A 19777-nucleotide genomic window follows, 5' to 3' on the forward strand; every position below is an offset into this window, starting at 1 on the left:
TTAGTGCAGGGCCTGCAGTTTGTCTGTGAATTGGCCCTGGATACGCTCCTCTTGCTCTCTAGGGCCTCCGCGGTGGTACTATGCCACCTTGGGTGGCTAAAGTGTTGGTCTGCGGACCAAACCTCTAAAAGGGCCTTAGGGGACTTACCCTTGAAGGGTGTACGGCTTTTTGGGGCATCCCTGGATGACATCTTTATAGATGCTACAGGGGGTAAGAGCACTCTGCTCCCGCAATCTGGGAAGGGTAAGGAGCCTCGTCATAAGCAGGGTCCCTCCTTTACCTCCCCCAAGCAATTTTTTTTTCGCCCCCAGGTGCGGCAGGAAAACGTTTTCCAGGGTGCTAAGGCACGCGCTGTAGATCAATAAGCGCACCTGGTACCACAAGCCTGCTTCTGCATGTAGGTCTGCCCCCTGCCAGATACTCGGGTGGGGGGCCGACTTTGCGCAGCTCGGTGGAGATCCCTCTTTCCGACCGCTGGGTTTGCAAGGTAATTTCCTCGGGATACAAGATAGTTTCTCTCTTGTCCACCAAACAGATTTTTCTTTCCAGGTTCCCCTGGTACGCCGGGTGGCCCTGTCAGGGGCTGGTCAGGATCTGCTGGCCAGGGTAGTGATTATACCGGTTCCTTCAAGGGAACGGTTTCAGGGGTTTTTACTCCAATCTGTTTGAAGTCCCCAAAAAAGGAAGGGGTCCGTCCAATCCTGGAGCTTAAGGCCCCTTAACTCCCTTGTCAAAGTGCAAAGATTCAGGATAGAATTGTTCGCTCTGTAGTGGCGGCTCTCCATCAGGGGGACTTTGGGGCGTGTCTGGGTACTCGGGACGCATGCCTGCATATTCCCATACATGCAAAACACCAGAGGTTTCTGCAGTTTGCGGTCGAATAGGACCATTTTCTGTTTGTGGCCCTCTCCTTTGGCCTGGCTTCAGCACCACGAGTTTTCACAATGGTGATCGCTCTGATTCTGGCCCAGCTAAGGCAGCGCGGAATCGCTTTTGTGGGATACCTGGACGACCTTATCCTGAGAGCTTCTTTAAGCTCAGTCTTGGGAGAGGATGGTCCATCACCTGCCAGCCCCTCCAAAAGATTCAGGTGGCTACTGAATGTCCAGAAATCAATGTTGGTACCGTCTCAGCGACTGGAATACCTGGGGTTGGTCCTTGATTTCTCAGAAGCAAGTTTTTTCTCCCGACGGAAGAACTCCAGACACTGCAATCTGCAGTGCAGCGGTTAGCGACCCAGATGTGGTCCTCGCTTCGCTTTTGCAAGAGAATTCTGGGTCCCATGGTGGCCTTTTTCGAGGCGTTTCCGTATACCCAATTCCACACCCGAGTGTTACAGAAAGAGATTCTGTCACGTTGGGACAAGCTCCCTTCGTCTCTGTATTACCAGGTTTGGGTGAGTCGCCTGGTCAGGTCCTCCCTAGTGTGGTGGATGACATCTCCGGTACTTCGGACCAGGAAATTATTCCTGCCGTGCTATCGGACAGTGGTCACGACGGATACCAGCCTCTCTGGCTGGGGGCGTTCTGGAGTGTCCAGTCAGCCCAGGGGCGGTGGAGTCCCATCTGCCAATCAATGTCCTGGAGCTCCGGGCTATCGGGCTGCGGCTCTCCCAAGTGGTCTCTGGGTCTGCAGGACCATTCGGTCAGGATCCAGTCCGACAACGCCTCGGCCGTGGCGTATGTCTGCCATCAAGGGGGCACGCGGAGCTGAGCCGCGGCGGCGGAGGTTGCACACATTCTCTGGTGAGCCACAAGGTACGTTCTGGCTCTGTCGGCCGTGTGCATTCTGGGGGTGCAGAGTTGACAAGCCGACTACCTAGGTCGCCAAACACTGGACCAGGGAGAATGGTCGTTGCACCCGGAAAAGTTTCAGAGTTGTGCCAAAAATGGGGCACTCCAGGCGTGGACCTTCTGGCGTCCCGTCTCAATCGGAAGATGTCACATTTTGTGGCCAGGTCAAGAGACCCTTCGGCGGACGCATCAGACACACCGTGGGGTCACCATCGCCTAGTCTACGCCTTCCCTCCTCTGGAGCTTCTCCCTCGCCTGTTGCCTAGAGTGGAAGCGGAGGGGTTACCAACAATCCTGGTTGCTCCGGATAGGCCGCGCCGTTCCTGGTACGCGGACCTGGTGCGTCTGGTGGCAGACGTCCCTTTGCTTCTACCCCTGAGAGTAGATCTTCTGTCGCAGGGTCCGATTTTTATCACCCTGCTTTACAGTCGCTGGCTTTAACGGCATGGCTGTTGGGAGCCAGGGGCTGAAGGACCGAGGTTCGTCGGACTCGGAGATTTCTACCATGCTACTTGCACGGAAGTCTACTTCACTTAGGGTTTGCCAGCGTACGTGGAAGGCCTACATCTCTACGCGTGCAGAGATGAAATGGCATCCCCGCACATTCGTGCTGTCCCAGATTTTGCTGTTTTTAAAGCGTGGAGTGGATCAGGCTCTCGCCTTAAATACGGTTATGGGTCAGATTTCGGCCTTGGCTGTTTATTTTCAGCGGCCGTTGGCAAAGCACTCCCTGGTGCGTACGTTTGTACAGGGGGTCAGGCATGTGGACCCTCCTGTGCATCCTCCACTGCCTCCGTGGGACTTGAATTCGGTCCCCTCGGTGCTTCAAAGGGCTCCGATTGAGGACATTCGGGAGATTCATCTGTTGACTCTGTCCCAGGAGGTGGTCTTCCTTGCAGCCATTCCTTCGGTCAGACGAGTGTGGGATCTGGCGGCCTTGTCTTGCAAGGCTCTTTTACTTGGTCACACAAGGATAAGGTGGTGCTGCGGCCGCAGCCATTGTTCCTTTCGAAGGTTGTTTCGGCTTTTCACATTGAGGACATTGGTTTTACTATCCTTATGTCCTCAGGCGGAGAACTCGAAGGAGGCCACGTTACTTTCCTTGGACGTGGTGCGAGCCCTACGGGCGTACTTGTCTACTACAGCTCCGTTCCGGAGATCGGACTCACTGTTCGTGTCAGTGACTGGTCCTAAAAAAGGTCTGGCGGTCGTCGGCCTCTATTTTTCAGGTGGAGCAGACAGGTTGTGCTCCTGGCCTATGCCCTAAAAGGGGCGGGCGCCTGCCTTTCTGGTTAAGGCGCATTCGACCAGGGCGGTTGATCCCTCTTGGACTTTTCGCCATCAAGCGTCTGTTTTACAGGTGTTTAAGACAGCGATCTGATCGTCAACCTACACCTTTTCAAGTTTTGCAAGGTGGATGTGAGTGCATCTTCAGATGCCTCCTTTGGCCTCAAGTTTTTGCAGGCGGCTGTTTAAGGTTGAAGTTCCTCCATTGAGGCACTCTGGTTTGTTTGGGGTGAAGCTTAATTTGCTGTGTTTTTTCCCACGCTCAAATTTTTTTTGACACTGCTCGGTCAATTGCTGCTGTGTCCGTCCATGAACAGAAGAGAAAATAGGATTTTTGTACTCACCGTAAAATCCATTTCTCTGAGTTCATGGACGGACACGGCACCCACCCCTCCTTTGTACTGCTTGTTACGAACTGGAAGCTGCTAGAGCAGGGTGTGGGTTATACCCCTGGGGAACCACGCCCCCTGGGAGGAGCTGCACTGAGGAAAGTGTTAACACTTAAAGTGCTTTGTTTCTGCCTAAACTCTCCTGAAGGAAGCGGATATAACCCTAAGGTCAATTGCTGCTGTGTCCGTCTGTGAACTCCGAGAAATGGATTTTACGGTGAGTACAAAAATCCTTTTTTCTCTTCCGTTCATGGATCTTCGATCCTTGTAGTCCCCCCATGTTCGGCCATCGAGCACGTGCCGGCCTTAAGCTATGCGCTGGGCCGTCCACGACATGCCCCGTTGCTCCAGGGGTGGCCGGTTAGCTATATGCTACAGGGCACACATATGACCGGTCTCTAAGGCTGAGTCACGGCGTGCCGGGCCTAGAGCCATGCCGTATCTGCTGCGGACGTTTTGTCTGTCTGGAATGCTTCCAGCCGGTGGTCGCAGGATGGGCAAGTAGTATCACCTTGCCTTGGCATGGTGGTTCGGCTGGTGCATTCCTAGGGTGGTCGATCGAGGGTCCGCCCTGCTTTCCTCTCTCCCTTCCTTCCCCGCATTCTGGGTGGCGGCCGTGAGGTGGGGGGTCCGACTGGGGGGCTCCGCTGCTGTGGGGTGCTTTTTTTTTGTCTTTTATGATGCCGTGTGTGCTGGGGGGGGACCTGCAGGGTCTGGTGCATTTGATGTGTTCTGCTGTTTTTTTTTTTTTCACTATGTTTTAAAACACTTGTATGGCCGCCATTTTACCAGGGACGCGCTTCTATTGAATCGGTGGCCATTTTCTTGTAGCCCGTATGCTGTTTTTCTGCATGTCGGCAGCCATCTTGGAAAGGGTTTTGGCTTCTAGTGACCAGAATAACGGTGCGTATGCTCTCGGCACACTTCCTGAGGGACGGCACAGCACGGGCAGCGTTTTCAGCTTCTCAACAGCACTACAGCCTGGTCGGGTGGTGAGTCCTCTGGGGGGTCCCCTGCTCTCTGTTGCGGCCGGGAGGGTGGCCTGTGGGTCCTGCCTTGCAGTACAAGGGCTGCAGTTATGGTGGGTCAGCATGGCGTCCGAACCGGAGGCTTCTACCCCAAGCATGCCAGAGTTAACCCTTAGTGCCCCTGTTCCTGCGGCCTCAGTGGATGCTATGACGGCAGTACTTGAGGCGTTTGTTGCCCGGATTGAAGCGGCGAGTGGCCAGAAGGGGGGTAAAAGCGCCCCCTCCCTACGCCTTCTTCTGGGGATGTCTCTGACACGGAATCAGGCCCTGCTACTGCGTCTGGCCCTGGTTCCGTTCTGTCACAAGATGCAGGCCCAGCCCACACGGACAGTGAGGATGACTTTGCTTCAGGGTCAGCGCATGATAAGGCGTTTGTTGGAGCTCTTATCACTGCGGTGCAGGATACTCAAACATGGATTCGGCGGAGTCATCAGAGATGCCGGTACCTTTTGGGTTCCGCAAGCCGCCCCGCGAAAGTGTTTCCTTGTGTTACTTATCTTAACAAATTGTTGTACAAGGAATGGGATCGGACGCAGAAAGTTTTTGCTGTTCCAAAGTACTTTGCGGTCCGTTACCCGTTTGAGGAGGATTTCCTAAAAAAGTGGGTATCTCCTCCGTCAGTGGACCCCCCTGTGTCCAGACTGAACAAGGCTACCACGTTGCCTGTGGAAGGGGCTCCCGCTTTTAAGGACCCCGCAGATGGGAGAGCTGAGGCTGTGGCCCGCTCCATGTTCATAGTGGTGGGGTCGGCGGTGAGACCAGTCTTTGCCGGGGCTCTAGTGTCGCAGACACTTACCGAACGGGCAAAGTCCTTGCTGCAGGAGCTGGAGGCGCAGAATGCTCCTGAGCTCTGTGTGGAACTGGCCGACCAGTTGGTGCAGGGCCTAAAGTTTGTCTGTGAATCGGCCCTGGATACGCTTCCCTTGCGCTCCAGGGCCTCCGCGGTGGTGCTACGCCGCCTTGTGTGGCTGAAGTGTTGGTCTGCGGACCAGTCTTCTAAAAAGGCCTTGGTGGATTTACCTTTTAAGGGTGAACGGCTATTTGGGGCGTCTCTGAATGACATCATAAAAGATGCCGCAGGAGGTAAGAGCACTTGCTCCCGCAATCTGGAAAGGGTAAGGAGCCTCGTCGTAAGCAAGGGGCCTCCTTTACTACCCCCAATCGTTTTTTTCGCCCCCCAGGTGCGGCAGGAAAACGTTTCCAGGGCGCTAAGGTGCCCGCATATCGGGTGGGGGGCCGGCTTCGCGGCTCGGTGGAGGTCTCTTCTTTCCGATGGGTTTGCAAAGTGGTTTCCTCGGGGTACAAGATAGTTTCTCTCTTGTCCACCAAACTAATTTTTTCCTTCCAATCTCCAGCTTCCTCGAACGCCGGGTGGCCCTGTCAGGGGCTGTTCAGGACATGCTGGTCAGGGGAGTGATTGTACCGGTTTCCTCTGCGGAACGGTTCCAGGGGTTTAACTCCAATCTGTTTGTAGTCCCCAAGAAGGAAGGGGTCCGTCCAATCCTGGACCTCAAGGCCCTCAATTGTTTTGTCAAAGTGCAAAAGTTCAGGATGGAGTCGATTCGCTCGGTAGTGGCGGCGCTCCATCAGTGGGATTTTCTGGCGTCCTTGGATATCAAGGACGCGTACCCGCATATGCACGAAACACCAGAGGTTTCTGCGTTTTGCAGTCTGAGGACCACTTTCAATTTGTGGCCCTCCTGTTCGGCCTGGCCTCGGCACCACAGGTTTTCACCTAGGTGCTCGCGCCGATTCTGGCCCTGCTGAGGCAGCGCGGGATCGCTATCATGGGATACCTGGACGACCTTCTTCTGAGAGCTTCCTCGGGCTCAGTTAGAAGAGGACGTGTCCATCACCTGTCAGGCCCTCCGAGAGTTCGGTTAGCTATTGAATGTCCAGAAGTCGGTTCTGGTACCGTCTCAGCGGTTGGAATACCTGGGGTTGGTCCTGGATTCCTCAGAGGCAAGGGTCTTTCTCCCAACTGAGAAATTACAGACGCTGCAATCTGCAGTGCAGCGATTGGCGACCCAAGAATGGTCGTCGCTACGCTTTTGCATGCGAGTTCTGGGTCTGATGTTAGCCTCGTTCGAGGCAGTTCCGTATGCTCAATTCCACACGAGTGTTACAGAAAGAGATTCTGTCACGTTGGGACAAGCTCCCCTCGTCTCTGGATTACCAGATTCAGGTGAGTCGCCTGGTCAGGTCCTCCCTAGTGTGGTGGCTGACATCCGGTACTTCGGACGGGAAAATCGTTTCTGCCGTGCCATTGGACAGTGGTCACGACGGATGCCAGCCTCTCCAGCTGGGGCTCCGAGCGATCCGGCTGTGCCTCTCCAAGTGGTCTTGGGATCTACAGGACCGGTCAGGATCCTGTCCGACAACAGCTGTGGCGTACATCAATCATCAGGGGGGCACACGAAGCTCGGCCGTAGCGACGGAAGTCGTGCACATTCTCCGGTGGGCCGAAAGATACGCTCTGGCTCTGTTGGCCGTGTACATTCCGGGGGTGCAGAACTGGCAGGCCGACTACCTAAGTAGCTAGACGAAGAAGAATGGTTGCTACACCCGGAAGTGTTTCGGAGTCTGTGCCAAAAATGGGGCACTCCGGACGTGGATCTTCTGGCGTCCTGTCTCAATCGGAAGGTGTCACGATTCGTGGCCAGGTCAAGAGACGCCTGGGCGGACGCGTTGGTGGCACCATGGGGTCACTATCGCCTAATCTACGCCTTCCCTCCTCTAAAGCTTCTTCCCCGCCTGCTGCGCAGAGTGGAAGCCGAGGGCATACTAACAATCCTGATCGCCCCGGATTGGCTGCGCCGTCCCTGGTACGTGGACCTGGTGCGTCTGCCCCTGAGAGAAGATCTTCTGTCGCAGGGTCCTATTTTTCACCCTGCTTTACAGTCGCTGGCTTTAACGGCGTGGCTGTTGAGAACCAGGTGCTGAAGGATCGAGGTCTGTCGGACTCGGTGATTTCTACCATGCTACGTGCACGGAAGTCTACTTCGCGGAAGATTTAACATTGTACGTGGAAGGCCTACGTCTCCATGTGTGAGGAGATGAGTTGGCATCCCCCGTACATACGTGATGTCCCGGATTCTGCTGTTCTTACAGCGTGGAGTGGATCAGGCTCTCGCCTTAAGTACAGTTAGGGGTCAGATTTCAGCCTTGGCTGTTTACTTTCAGCGAACATTGGCAGCGCACTACCTGGTGCGTACGTTTTATACAGGGGGTTCGGCATTTGTGGCCCCTCCTGTGCGTCCTCCACTGCCTCCATGGGACTTTAACTTAGTCCTCTCGGTGCTTCAAGAGTCTCCGTTTGAGGACATTCGTAAGATTCCCTTGTTGACTCTGTCCCAGAAGGTGTTTTTTCTGGTGGCAATTACTTCGGTCAGACGGGTTTCTGAACTGGCGGCCTTGTCTTGCAAGGCTCCTTTCTTGGTCATCCACAAGGACAAGGTGGTGCTGCGGCCACAGCCGTCATTCCTTCCGAAGGTTGTTTCGGCTTTTCACATTAATGAGGACATTGTTTTGCCATCCTTATGTCCTCGGCCGAAGAACCCGAAGGAAACCACGTTGCATTCCTTGGACGTGGTTCGGGCCCTACGGATGTACTTGTCTGCTACGGCTCAGTTTCGAAGGTCAGATTCACTGTTCGTGTCGGTGACTGGTCCTAAGAAAGGTCTGGCAGTCTCGTCGGCCACCATTTCTAGATGGATCAGACAGGTCGTGCTCCAGGCCTATGCCCTAAAGGGGCGGGCGCCACCCTTTCAGGTTACGGCGCATTCGACCTAGGCGATTGGTGCCTCTTGGGCTTTCCGCCATCAAGCGTCTGTTTTACAGGTGTTTAAGGCAGCGACCTGGTCGTCAGTCCACTCCTTCTCAAAGTTTTAAAAGGTGGATGTGAGTGCATCTTCGGATGCCTCCTTTGGCCGCAAGGTTTTACAGGGGGCTGTTTAAGGTTGAAGTTCCTCGTTGAGGAACTCTGGTTTGTTTGGGGTGAAGTTTCGTTTGCTGTGTTTTTCCCACCCCTCTAAATATTTTGACACTGCTTGGGGACGTCCCTAAGGTCAATTGCTGCTGTGTCCGTCCACGAATGGAAGAGAAAATAGGATTTTTGTACTCACCGTAAAATCCATTTCTCTGAGTTCATGGACGGACACAGCACCCTCCCCTCCTTTGTTTGTACTGCTTGTTACGAACTGGGGCTGCATGATGCAGAGAGAGGGATGTACCCGGGGGACCTGCCCCCTGGGAGGTGCTATACTGAGAGAAGTGTTTTAACACTTAAAGTGCTGTTTTTTCTGCCTAGTCATGTCCTGAAATTAAGGTAGATAACCCTAAGGTCAATTGCTGCTGTGTCCGTCCATGAACGTAAGAGAAAGTGCTCTGGTCTTTGACCAGCAATATGGTCCGCGGGGGTTAAGTGGTTAATAATGTCATCCAGTGAGGTACCAAAAAGTCTTCCACCCTTGAAGGGTAAATCTGCCTAGTAATCTCCTGAAAGGAAGGTAGATAACCTTAAGGTCAATTGCTGCTTAGTCCGTCCATGTATGATGGATCTCTTGACCTCAAAGGGGTCAACATGGTTTTCTACTGCTGTTCCAAATTACATTTTTCAGATCACCATGCATGGCTAGGAATAAGTCACTGACACTCCGTCTCAGAAGCACACCATTATCTGTGTTTATTGCTCGAAGCTCTGTTACAGTATGATACGTCACTATTATGTTAATGTGAACTAGAAAGCGCATCTAATTGGTCAAGGTACAAGATGGGGTGTTGATCTTAGCCGGCCCTCTGACGTGTCTTCACCTCCGCATTCCAAAGGGCTGTGTGGGAGTGGAGGGTATGCGCCATGTTTGGGAGGGATGCTATCGGTGGTATACAAGAAAAAGCAATATAGACTTTATATTAAAGATGCATAGAGAATAGACATTTTCTAATTTATCATTATGCTCATTGCATTCCTTCAAACATGAACTCAGAGAAATGGATTTTACGGTGAGTACAAAAATCCTATTTTTTGCGATTCAGCACTGCGTCGCTTTAACTGACAATTGCGCGTGCGACATGGCTCCTGAACAAAATTGGCGTTCCCCCCCCACAAATATAGCTTTCATTTGGTGGTATTTGATCACCTCTGCGGTTTTTAGTTTTTGCTCTATAAACAAAAATAGAGCAACAATTTTGAAGAAAAAACGTTTTTTTTGCTATAAAAAAAATGTTCTCGGTTTAGTCCGATACGTAATCTTCTACATATTTTTGGTAAAAATAAAAATCGCAATAAGCGTATAGTGATTGGTTTGCGCAAACTTTATAGCGTCTACAAAATAGGGGATATAATTCAGATTTTTTTTTTTTTACTAGTAATGGCTGCGATCTGCGTTTTTTTGTCAGGACTGCAATATTGCGGCGGATACATCAGACACTTTTGACACATTTTTGGGACCATTCACATTTATATAGCGAACAATGATATAAATATGCACTGATTACTGTATAAATAGGACTGGCAGGGAAGGGGTTAACACTAGGGGCCGAGGAAGGGGTTAATGTATTCCGTAATTAGTGATTTTTACTGGGGGAGGTGACCGATGGTTGTCCCTATGTACAAGGGACACACCATCAGTCTCCTCTCCCTGACAGGACGTGGAGCTCTGTGTTAACACACTGAGCTCCACGCCCCTGTCTCCGTTACTACCTATCATGGGTGCCTGGCGGCCATCGCGGCCGCCAGGCACACGCATCGGCGACTGACGCGGCGGGCGTGCGCCGCTCGTGCGCCCCCCAGTGGCCGTATATAGACGGCCTCCCGGCAATTAAGAGTTGAATTGCGGCTGTAAAAACCTGCCGGGCGAGAAGTGGTTAATGCATTCTATGCATCAAGATTAAAAAAAAAACTTTGGTGTGCAGCAGCTCACCCTAATACCTGAGCCCCATCTCTATCCAGCGCTGTGCACAATTGGCCTCGGCTGTCCTCTACTCTCCCTCCTGATTAGCTGAAACAAAGCTGCACCATGCCTGATTTTGACTGCTGCAGCAGTCAATCAGGAGAGGAGTGGGGACGTACTGTGGCTTTTTGTCTGAATGAACACACAGAGCTACTTGCTGTGGGGTGGGCACTCAATGGGAGGTGCAAAGGGAGCTGGCGAGAGACCTGAGAAAAGGCAGATTGGGGCTGCTCTGTGTAAAACCACCACACAGAGCACATAAGTATGAAATTGTGGTTGTTTTTAAAGAAAGAAAAAAAAACGCGATCACTTTAATTTTATACATGTTAAGAATTGAGTGGTTCAGCTTTACTGTGGGTGGTGTTTCTGTCCCAGAATTTGTATGCAAACTAGGAAATAAACTGTGGAAGCTTCCTTCTAAGCCTTTCACACGGCTGATTTGAGTATTTGAAAAGGTTAAACCCTCTTTTATTTCACAGGTGGCTTTAGAGGAAAAAATGAAGATGTAGGGGTGGAATCTGGTAAAGGTAAAATAAAACATTATTTATGTATATTTGAGACACATTGTTTTATGTTTGGAAATAACATTTTTATTTTCTTAAGGTCAAGAGGGATTGGACCGCTCAGAACAAGGTAAGCGATTTGGTTCACCTTTCCTTTCAGGTTTAGCTCGCCTATACCAAAAACTGCCTAATGCAACAATGGAAAAACCTGTAGATAAAAACAAACTACAACTTTGACCAATGTTAAACAATAATGTTCTTTGCTATATGTGTAGGCTTTTTGTGTATCTCTTTAATCCTGAGAAACTTAATGGTGACATCCCACAGATGCACACTGTCTTCTGTTACTGTAGCTCTGAGCTTGATGCTGCGTTGGTCAGAATAGTGAACCTAAAATGTACTGGTCTTTTTGAGCTTGCTCATGTTATGGTGGGAAGTGTCTATGCAACATAAGAACAAGGCATGGCAAGATGATGCAATTTCAAAGGGTTTTAAACCACTTGCCGATCAGCTGTTGCAGTTTTACTGCGGCAACATGGCTCGGCTGGATGCCGATGACCGCTGGGCACCCCCCGATCGCTCGTGTCAGAGCGCGAACCAGGGGCTGTGGGTGCAAACCCACAGCTCCCGGTTCTTTCAGGGGAGAAATAACTGATCGTATGTTCATACAACGTATGAACAGCGATCTGTCAATTCACCAATAAGTCCCATTCCCCCCTTCAGTTAGAACAGAGCGGGAATTTAACCCCTTGATCGCACCCTAGTGTTAACCCCTTCACTGCCAGTGACATTTTTACAGTAATTGGTGCATTTTTAAAGCACTGATCGCTATAAAATTGTCAATGGTCCCAAAAATTTCCAATCTGTTCTCCATAATGGAACAAGTGAAAGATGTCTGCGCTGTGAAAACACACTATCCATAATATATTGCAAATGTGTGAAAGGGGCAGGGGGGGAAGGGACACAAGTGACAGTGAATACGTGGGTATGCCGTGGTGATAACTATAGATAGCAAAAAATTTGAACAATAACTCAGTAAATATAAAAGATACACATATGCAACAAAAAAAAAAAAAAAAAATATATATATATATATATATATATATATAAAAGTCCAAGAAACGAAAGAAACCCAAGGTCTCCAAAAGTCTGGTAAGTCTTATGGTTGAAAAATGAGGACAGATATTCAAGGAAGGGAGACCCCACTGCCAACTCTGGTGAAGAAAGGATAGACTGTCACCTTAAAGATCTCCACACACACACACCTCTGGTGGTTCCAGCAGCTCACCTTACATCAAGCAAAAAGAGCCTGATAGGAAAACCCTTTGGTCTGGTCTTGATGGTATAGATTGCTCTCACATTCCAAGGCAGTACATGCAAATATAAGGAACATAGAGCAGGATTTTGTAATATTGATAAGGGGGGGGGTCTTGCACATAACACACTCAGATGCACTCACATGGAATATAAAATATGAGGCCTATCTCCACGAGCGGCGAGCTCGTCACTGTCCTGCTTCTCCTCTCTCACCAGTTTCCACGCATGTCAGGCAGTTTCCATATATGTCAGGCTGGAAACACTATACAGCTCATGCAGCAGTGGAACAATCAAAGCAATAGGGAAGCAAAACACATCGCATAATCCAGTAAAAACTATCAAATTTAATTTAAAACAGCACATAAAACTCACATTTAAGTCGGTATTAATGGCAGAAATCCACGAGTAGCGAACTCGTACTACGTCCAGATGCTAGGGGTTGTCCAGCGCTCCAATCCCGACGCGTATCGCCACACATGTGACTTCCATCAGGGGATGATGTAGAGGAAATACCTACAGACTTATATAGTCTGCATAATTGGGAGCCCGGCGTCCATTTTCCCGGAGTCCTCAAGCTAAAACTCTCATAGGTGCTGCAAAATGCCAGCGCCATTTTGTTGGAGGCTCTATCTGAGTAAAGCAAATAGCAGCACACGACTATAAGGCTCCCAACATAATGTCATTCGCATTCTCAATACCACCAAAAGAAAGCTCTATTTGTGGAGAAAAAAGGACGCAAATTTTGTTTGGGTACAGCATCGTACGACCATGCAAGCGATGCAGTGCCAAATTGTAAAAAATGCAATCTTCTCGGGCTGAAGCGCGGTTAAGCCAGGCTTCAGGAGGTACAGTGCCTTGCGAAAGTATTCGGCCCCCTTGAACTTTGCAACCTTTTGCCACATTTCAGGCTTCAAACATAAAGATGTAAAACTGTATTTTTTTTTTGAAGAATCAACAAGTGGGACACAATCATGAAGTGGAACGAAATTGGATATTTCAAACTTTTTTAACAAATAAAAAACTGAAAAATTGGGCGTGCAAAATTATTCAGCCCCCTTAAGTTAATACTTTGTAGCACCACCTTTTGCTGCGATTACAGCTGTAAGTCGCTTGGGGTATGTCTCTATCAGTTTTGCACATCGAAAGACTGAAATTTTTGCCCATTCCTCCTTGCAAAACAGCTCAAGCTCAGTGAGGTTGGATGGAAGAGCGTTTGTGAACAGCAGTTTTCAGTTCTTTCCACAGATTCTCGATTGGATTCAGGTCTGGACTTTGACTTGGCCATTCTAAGACCTTGATATGTTTATTTATGAACCATTTCATTGTAGATTTTGCTTTATGTTTTGGATCATTGTCTTGTTGGAAGACAAATCTCCGTCCCAGTCTCGGGTCTTTTGCAGACTCCATCAGGTTTTCTTCCAGAATGGTCCTGTATTTGGCTCCATCCATCTTCCCATCAATTTTTTACCATCTTCCCTGTCCCTGCTGAAGAAAAGCAGGCCCAAACCATGATGCTGCCACCACCATGTTTGACAGTGGGGATTGTGTGTTCAGGGTAATGAGCTGTGTTGCTTTTACGCCAAAACATAAAATTTTGCATTGTTGCCAAAAAGTTTGATTTTGGTTTCATCTGACCAGAGCACCTACTTCCACATGTTTGGTGTGTCTCCCAGGTGGCTTGTGGCAAACTTTAACCACTTGCTTACTGGGCACATATATCCCCTTCCTGCCCAGGCGAAATTTCAGCTCTCAGCACTGCAACGCTTTAAATTAAAATTGCGCGGACGTGCCTCCCAAACAAAATTTACCTTTTTTTCCCACAAATAGAGCTTTCTTTTTGTGGTATTTGATCACCTCTGCGGTTTTTATTTTTTGCGCTATAAACAAAAAAGCACGTCAATTTTGAAAGACACTATTTTTCACTTTTTGCTATAATAAATATCCCACTTAAAAAAAAAAAAAATTCTCGGTTTAGGCCGATACGTATTCTACTTATTTTTGCTAAAAAAAATTAGAATGCTGACATTTTTTTTTACTAGTAATACGGCTATCTGCAAATTTTGTCAGGACTACGATATTGCGGCGTACACATCGGACACTTTTGACACATTTTTGGGACCATTCACATTTATACAGCGATCAGTGCTAAAAAAAATGCATTGATTACTGTATAAATGTGACTGGCAGGGAAGGGGTTAACACTAGGGGGTGAGGAAGGGGTTAAATGTGTATCCTGGGTGTGTTCTAACTGTGAGTGGAGGGGGTGACTGGGGGAGGTGACCGATGCTGTGTCCCTATGTACAAGGGACATAACTTCGGTCTCCTCTCTCCCTGACAGGGCGTGGAGCTCTGTGTTTACACACAGAGCTCCACATCCCTGGCTCTGTCATTGCCGATCGCCGGTACCTGGCGGACATCGCGGCCGCCAGGCACGCGCATCGGCATTTCGGGGGCGCGCGCACGCCCCCCAGTTGGCGGAGGATGATCATATGATGTCCTCCTGGATTTGCAGAGCCACCGTGAGGCCGTCTTATGACTATGGCCCGTGGCTTTTTGTATCCAACTCCGGCTTTAAACTTCTCCACAACAGTATCTCGGACCTACCTGGTGTGTTCCTTGTTCTTCATGATGCTCTCTGCGCTTTAAACGGACCTCTGAGACTATCACAGTGCAGGTGCATTTATACGAAGACTTGATTATACACATTTATCATCATTAGTCATTTAGGTCAACATTGGATCATTCAGAGATCCTCACTGAACTTCTGGAGAGTTTGCTGCACTGAAAGTAAAGAAGCTGAATAATTTTGCACGCCCAATTTTTCAGTTTTTTATTTGTTAAAAAAAGTTTGAAATATCCAATAAATTTTGTTCCACTTCATGTAAACAAGTAAAAAGTGTTAGCGCTGTGAGAAAAATATAAATTAATACTAAAACTATAACAATGTGAAGGGAAAAAAAGGCACAAGTGACTGAAAACTGGTGAAGTGTTACAACATGATAGCAATATAAAGAACAGTCTCTGAATATCAAATGGTGGTACACATATGATCTGAGGCAGGGAAGTCCAAAAGCAGAAGACCACACATTCACTATTAAGTCTGAATCGACTGATGGATGGAAGAAGAGAAAACACTCAAATGGAAGAAGACCCTGCAACCGAATCTGTACCACCATTTGATATTCAGAGACTGTTCTTTATATTGCTATCATGTTGTAACACTTCACCAGTTTTCAGTCACTTGTGCCTTTTTTTCCCTTCACATTGTTATAGTTTTAGTATTTATATTTTTCTCACAGCGCGAACACTTGTTACTATATCACATTTTGTCTATTAAGGTAGACCCTCCTAGTGTTTGCAGCAGTGCTCCCTTCACCTCCCTTTCTCCCTCCCCTTTCTCATTTTACAGACAGCGCAGGAGTTTCACCTTATTCATTTGTTCCACTTCATGATTGTGTCCCACTTGTTGATTCTTCAAAAAAATTTGTTTTATTTCTTTATGTTCGAAGCCTGAAATGTGGCAAAAGGTCGCAAAGTTCAAGGGGGCCGAATACTTTTGCAAGGCACTGTATGTAAATGTCCTACACAAATCCATCTTGGTCCCCTTTCACACTTGTGCGACTTCAAAGTCGAGCAATTTTGCTGCGATTTCAAGGAATGCCTGTGTAATTGCCATCAAAATCGGACTAAAGTTGTGCAGTGACTACTTTGAAGTCGGAACGACTTGAAGTCGTACTAATAGGTCATTGGAAATTATGGGTTACTGTGGAGAAAAGAGTAGCGCTAGAAATGATTAGAATTCCTTGTGATGAATTTATAAATAAAATAAAAAATAAACTATGTTCATATACAACACCACCACATGTGACAATGGATAGTGTTAGCATTAGTAATACCATTAATAATAGTCTATAAACCTCCAGTGAATAGACAGAATCCAACGGTGAGTGTTAGACAGAAGATCCACCACCACTTGTGATAGGGGGCTTACTGGATGGATTGGACCCAGAAGGGCATATACCCACTAGGCCAATCAAGCTTGTAAATACGATGCACTTTAGGGGATATATCACAGATGTCTCAAAGCCAGGAATCATTGATAAGACCTCAGGCAGGGAAATCCAGGGGTTCACACCAGGTTATGATTTACAGCAAATCGCAGACACATCAGATATCCCTCCTTGGTGATGTCACACGTGTGACATCACCAAGGAGGAGGGATATCTGATGTGTCGTGTCTGCAATTTGCTGTAAATCACCACCTGGTGTGTACCCCTGGATTTTCCTGCCTGAGGTCTTATCAATGATTCCTGGCTTTGAGACATCTGTGATATATCCCCTAAAGTGCATCGTATTTACAAGCTTGATTGGCCTAGTGGGTATATGCCCTTCTGGGTCCAATCCATCCGAACTGGCTCCGTCCAGTTTCTTGTCATTATCCATTCATTGGAGGTTTATGGACGATTATTAATGGTATTACTAATGTTGACACTATCCATTGTCACTTGTGGTGTTATATATGAACATTGTTTATTTTTTCTTATTTATGAATTCATCACAAGGAATTCTAATCTTTTCTAGCGCTACACTTTTCTTCACAATATTTTCTAGCAAATTGATCTCTCTTGCTGTGTTGGCTGCTCCACTCACACATTATTAGATGGCGCTGTATTTTTTTCTTTTGAAATTATGGGTTACGACTTGTCATTGCAGTCCCAAATCGTGGGACAAGTCGTACAAGTGTGAAAGAGGCCTTAAGCCAAAGCTGCACAGTTTGCATTTATCTACAGCCTCTCATCTGCATTTTTTTTGGTCAAGTTGATCTAACCCTCTACTGTAACAAAAATTAATTCATGTAAAGTTAAATATTTTCAATTTTTTTTTTCTACTAACAGGTCCACCAAGGGTGACCTATGTTCCACCTCCTCCACCTGAAAATGAAGCTGATATTTTTAAACATTACCAGACCGGCATTAACTTTGACAAATATGATGACATTGTGGTTGAGGTCTCTGGAAGTGATGTTCCACCAGCAATACTGGTTTGTCTTGAGAATTTAATTTTTTTTGTGGTTTATGAAATTGTCATTGCTGTTAAAATGACATTTATTACATTTATGCTTTTCTTTTTAAAGCGCACCTGTCCCCTCATGCAAAAGAACATGCACGCATGGGAGTTGTTGTTGCAAATGTCAGAGCTGGACAGCTTGGTCTGTTAAAGGAAGTAAAAAGATTACTTCCCATGTGGAAATAATGGGGGGGCAGCCACCCCATCCAAGAATTTGTAAACCAATACATTTTTGCTTATTTAACCAGTTTCTGCCCACACTATTGACTGCTACAGTGTGGGCTTGTAATGCTGGCAGGGTGTCCATGGACGTCGTCCTATGATCGCTCTGCCTGCGGCGCCCTCTTGAGTGATTGCTGAGTGCTTTGGACTCGGCTAATCGGATTTGGGTAAAGGGCCAATCACAGCAGCCCTTTACCACATCATCTGTCAGCCCTCTGTATATTATTTCAATAAAAACCAGCTGACAGCTGCGGGAGGGAGAGGAGAAGCGGCTAACTGCTGCTTTATTGAAAGGCTATACAGGGGGATTGGTTCGCTGTGAAAAAATGCCAATGGTCCCAAAATGTCAAGTGTCCGCCATAAGGTCGCAGTACTGATAAAAATCACAGATCGCCGTCATTACTAGTAAAATAAATATTAATAAAAATGCCATAAAACTATCCCCTATTTTGCAGATGCTATAACTTTTGCGCAAACCAATCAAACGCTTATTGCGTTTTTTTTTTTTTTTTTTTTTTTTACAAAAAATATGTAGAAGAGTACGTATCGACCTAAACTGAGGACATTTTTTTTTTATACATATATATTTTTGGGGGATTTTTATTAGAGCAAAAAGTAAAAAAAAAATATTTTTTTTTTTTTTAAATTGTCGCTGTATTTTTGTTTATAGCGCAAAAAATAAACAGAGGTGATCAAATGTCACCAAAAGAAAGCTCTATTTGTGGGGGATGTCAATTTTGTTGGGGTGCCATGTCGCACAACCTTGAAATTGTCCGTTAAAGCGACACTGCCGTATCGCAAAAAGTGGTCCAGTCATTGACCAGGAAAATCATCCGGGGCTGAAGTGGTTAAACATGTTTTTATTGAACTAAAGAGAATGTTGTCAAAATGAAGGCTATATAGGTGTAAATAAGCCCTGTACACACGATCGGTCAAACCGATGAGAAAGTTTTGATGGATTTTTCCATCAGTTAACCGATGAAGCTGACTGATGGTCAGTCGTGCCTACACACCATCGGTTAAACCGATTGTGTCAGAACGCGGTGATGTAAAACACAACGTGCTGAAAAAAAATGAAGTTCAATGCTTCCAAGCATGCGTCGACTTGATTCTGAGCATGCGTGGATTTTTAACCGATGGACGTGCCTCCAGACGATCGTTTTTTTACTATCGGTTATGTATCCATCTGTTAATTTTAAAACAAGTTTGAATTTTTTTAACCGATGGGGCCCACACACGATCGGTTTGGTCTGATAAACTGTCCATCAGACCGTTCTCATCGGTTTGACCGAGTGTGTGTACGCTGCATTAGAGATTATGACAAAAACATTTTTTTTCCTGTGTAACATCTTTATCTTTTGTAGACCTTTGAAGAAGCAAATCTTTGTGACACGCTAGCAAGAAATGTGTGCAAAGCTGGATATGTGAAATTGACTCCTATACAGAAACACAGTATTCCTATTATCATGGCTGGTCGTGATTTAATGGCTTGTGCACAGACGGGATCTGGAAAAACGGTATTTGCTTTTTAACATGCTGCATAATGGTTGATTTCTTGTCATTAAATAACATGATTTTGTTAGGTTAACCCTTTTGTGACCAATGGATGTATTTTTGTTCCTCATTTAAATTTTAATCTTGTGTAATATTCTTCCAGGCTGCTTTTCTTTTGCCAATTTTGACTCACTTGATGGCTAAAGGCGTTGAGTCTAGTGCGTTTCAAGCATTAAAAGAGCCAGAAGCAATTATTGTCGCTCCTACAAGAGAACTGATTAATCAGATCTATCTAGATGCTCGTAAATTTGCATATGGGTAGGTATCGTTGCCTTTGAGACATTGTTTAATGCTTTCTTGTGTAGATATTAAATGTGGGGATTAGCAAGTTCAGTCAGATTTCTGCTAAAGTAGTTTGACATAGAAAGGACACAGGAATTCATTGATGGATTATTCTGCGCTTTTTCTGTTTTGGACACTGGCATAAAGTTTTGGGACAGTCCAGCATAATCTTTCCTACTGCCAGCATGCCTCAGCTTTTTGCTAGCGAACCAGGAGGATGCATTCCTTTACGCTTTACCACCCTTTTCCCCCCTCACCTTCCAGAACAGCTACGAGTGATGATTTGCTCCGCCCACTACAGGAAATAGAAATCAGATACAATTTAAAAGGCCCCTCCCTTTCCTCTGACCCTCGGTTTTGTGTTTCCAGACCCTCCAGGAGCA

The 19777-nt window shown here is 47.2% G+C and overlaps 1 protein-coding gene across 2 annotated transcripts in view; it reads left to right on the top strand.

The window, feature by feature from the left end:
• Positions 1–19777, top strand: part of DDX4 (DEAD-box helicase 4) — a 267888-nt gene that overhangs the window by 173664 nt on the left and 74447 nt on the right. For both annotated transcript variants that reach the window (XM_040339469.1, XM_040339474.1), the window contains 5 exons: positions 10929–10976; positions 11053–11082; positions 17165–17310; positions 18923–19075; positions 19216–19370. In XM_040339469.1, coding sequence (XP_040195403.1) covers positions 10929–10976; positions 11053–11082; positions 17165–17310; positions 18923–19075; positions 19216–19370 — 532 coding nt within the window. The remainder of the gene's footprint in view (positions 1–10928; positions 10977–11052; positions 11083–17164; positions 17311–18922; positions 19076–19215; positions 19371–19777) is intronic.

This window comes from Rana temporaria, chromosome 1 (genome assembly GCF_905171775.1).
Source record: "Rana temporaria chromosome 1, aRanTem1.1, whole genome shotgun sequence".
NCBI classification, from domain to species: Eukaryota; Metazoa; Chordata; class Amphibia; order Anura; family Ranidae; genus Rana; species Rana temporaria.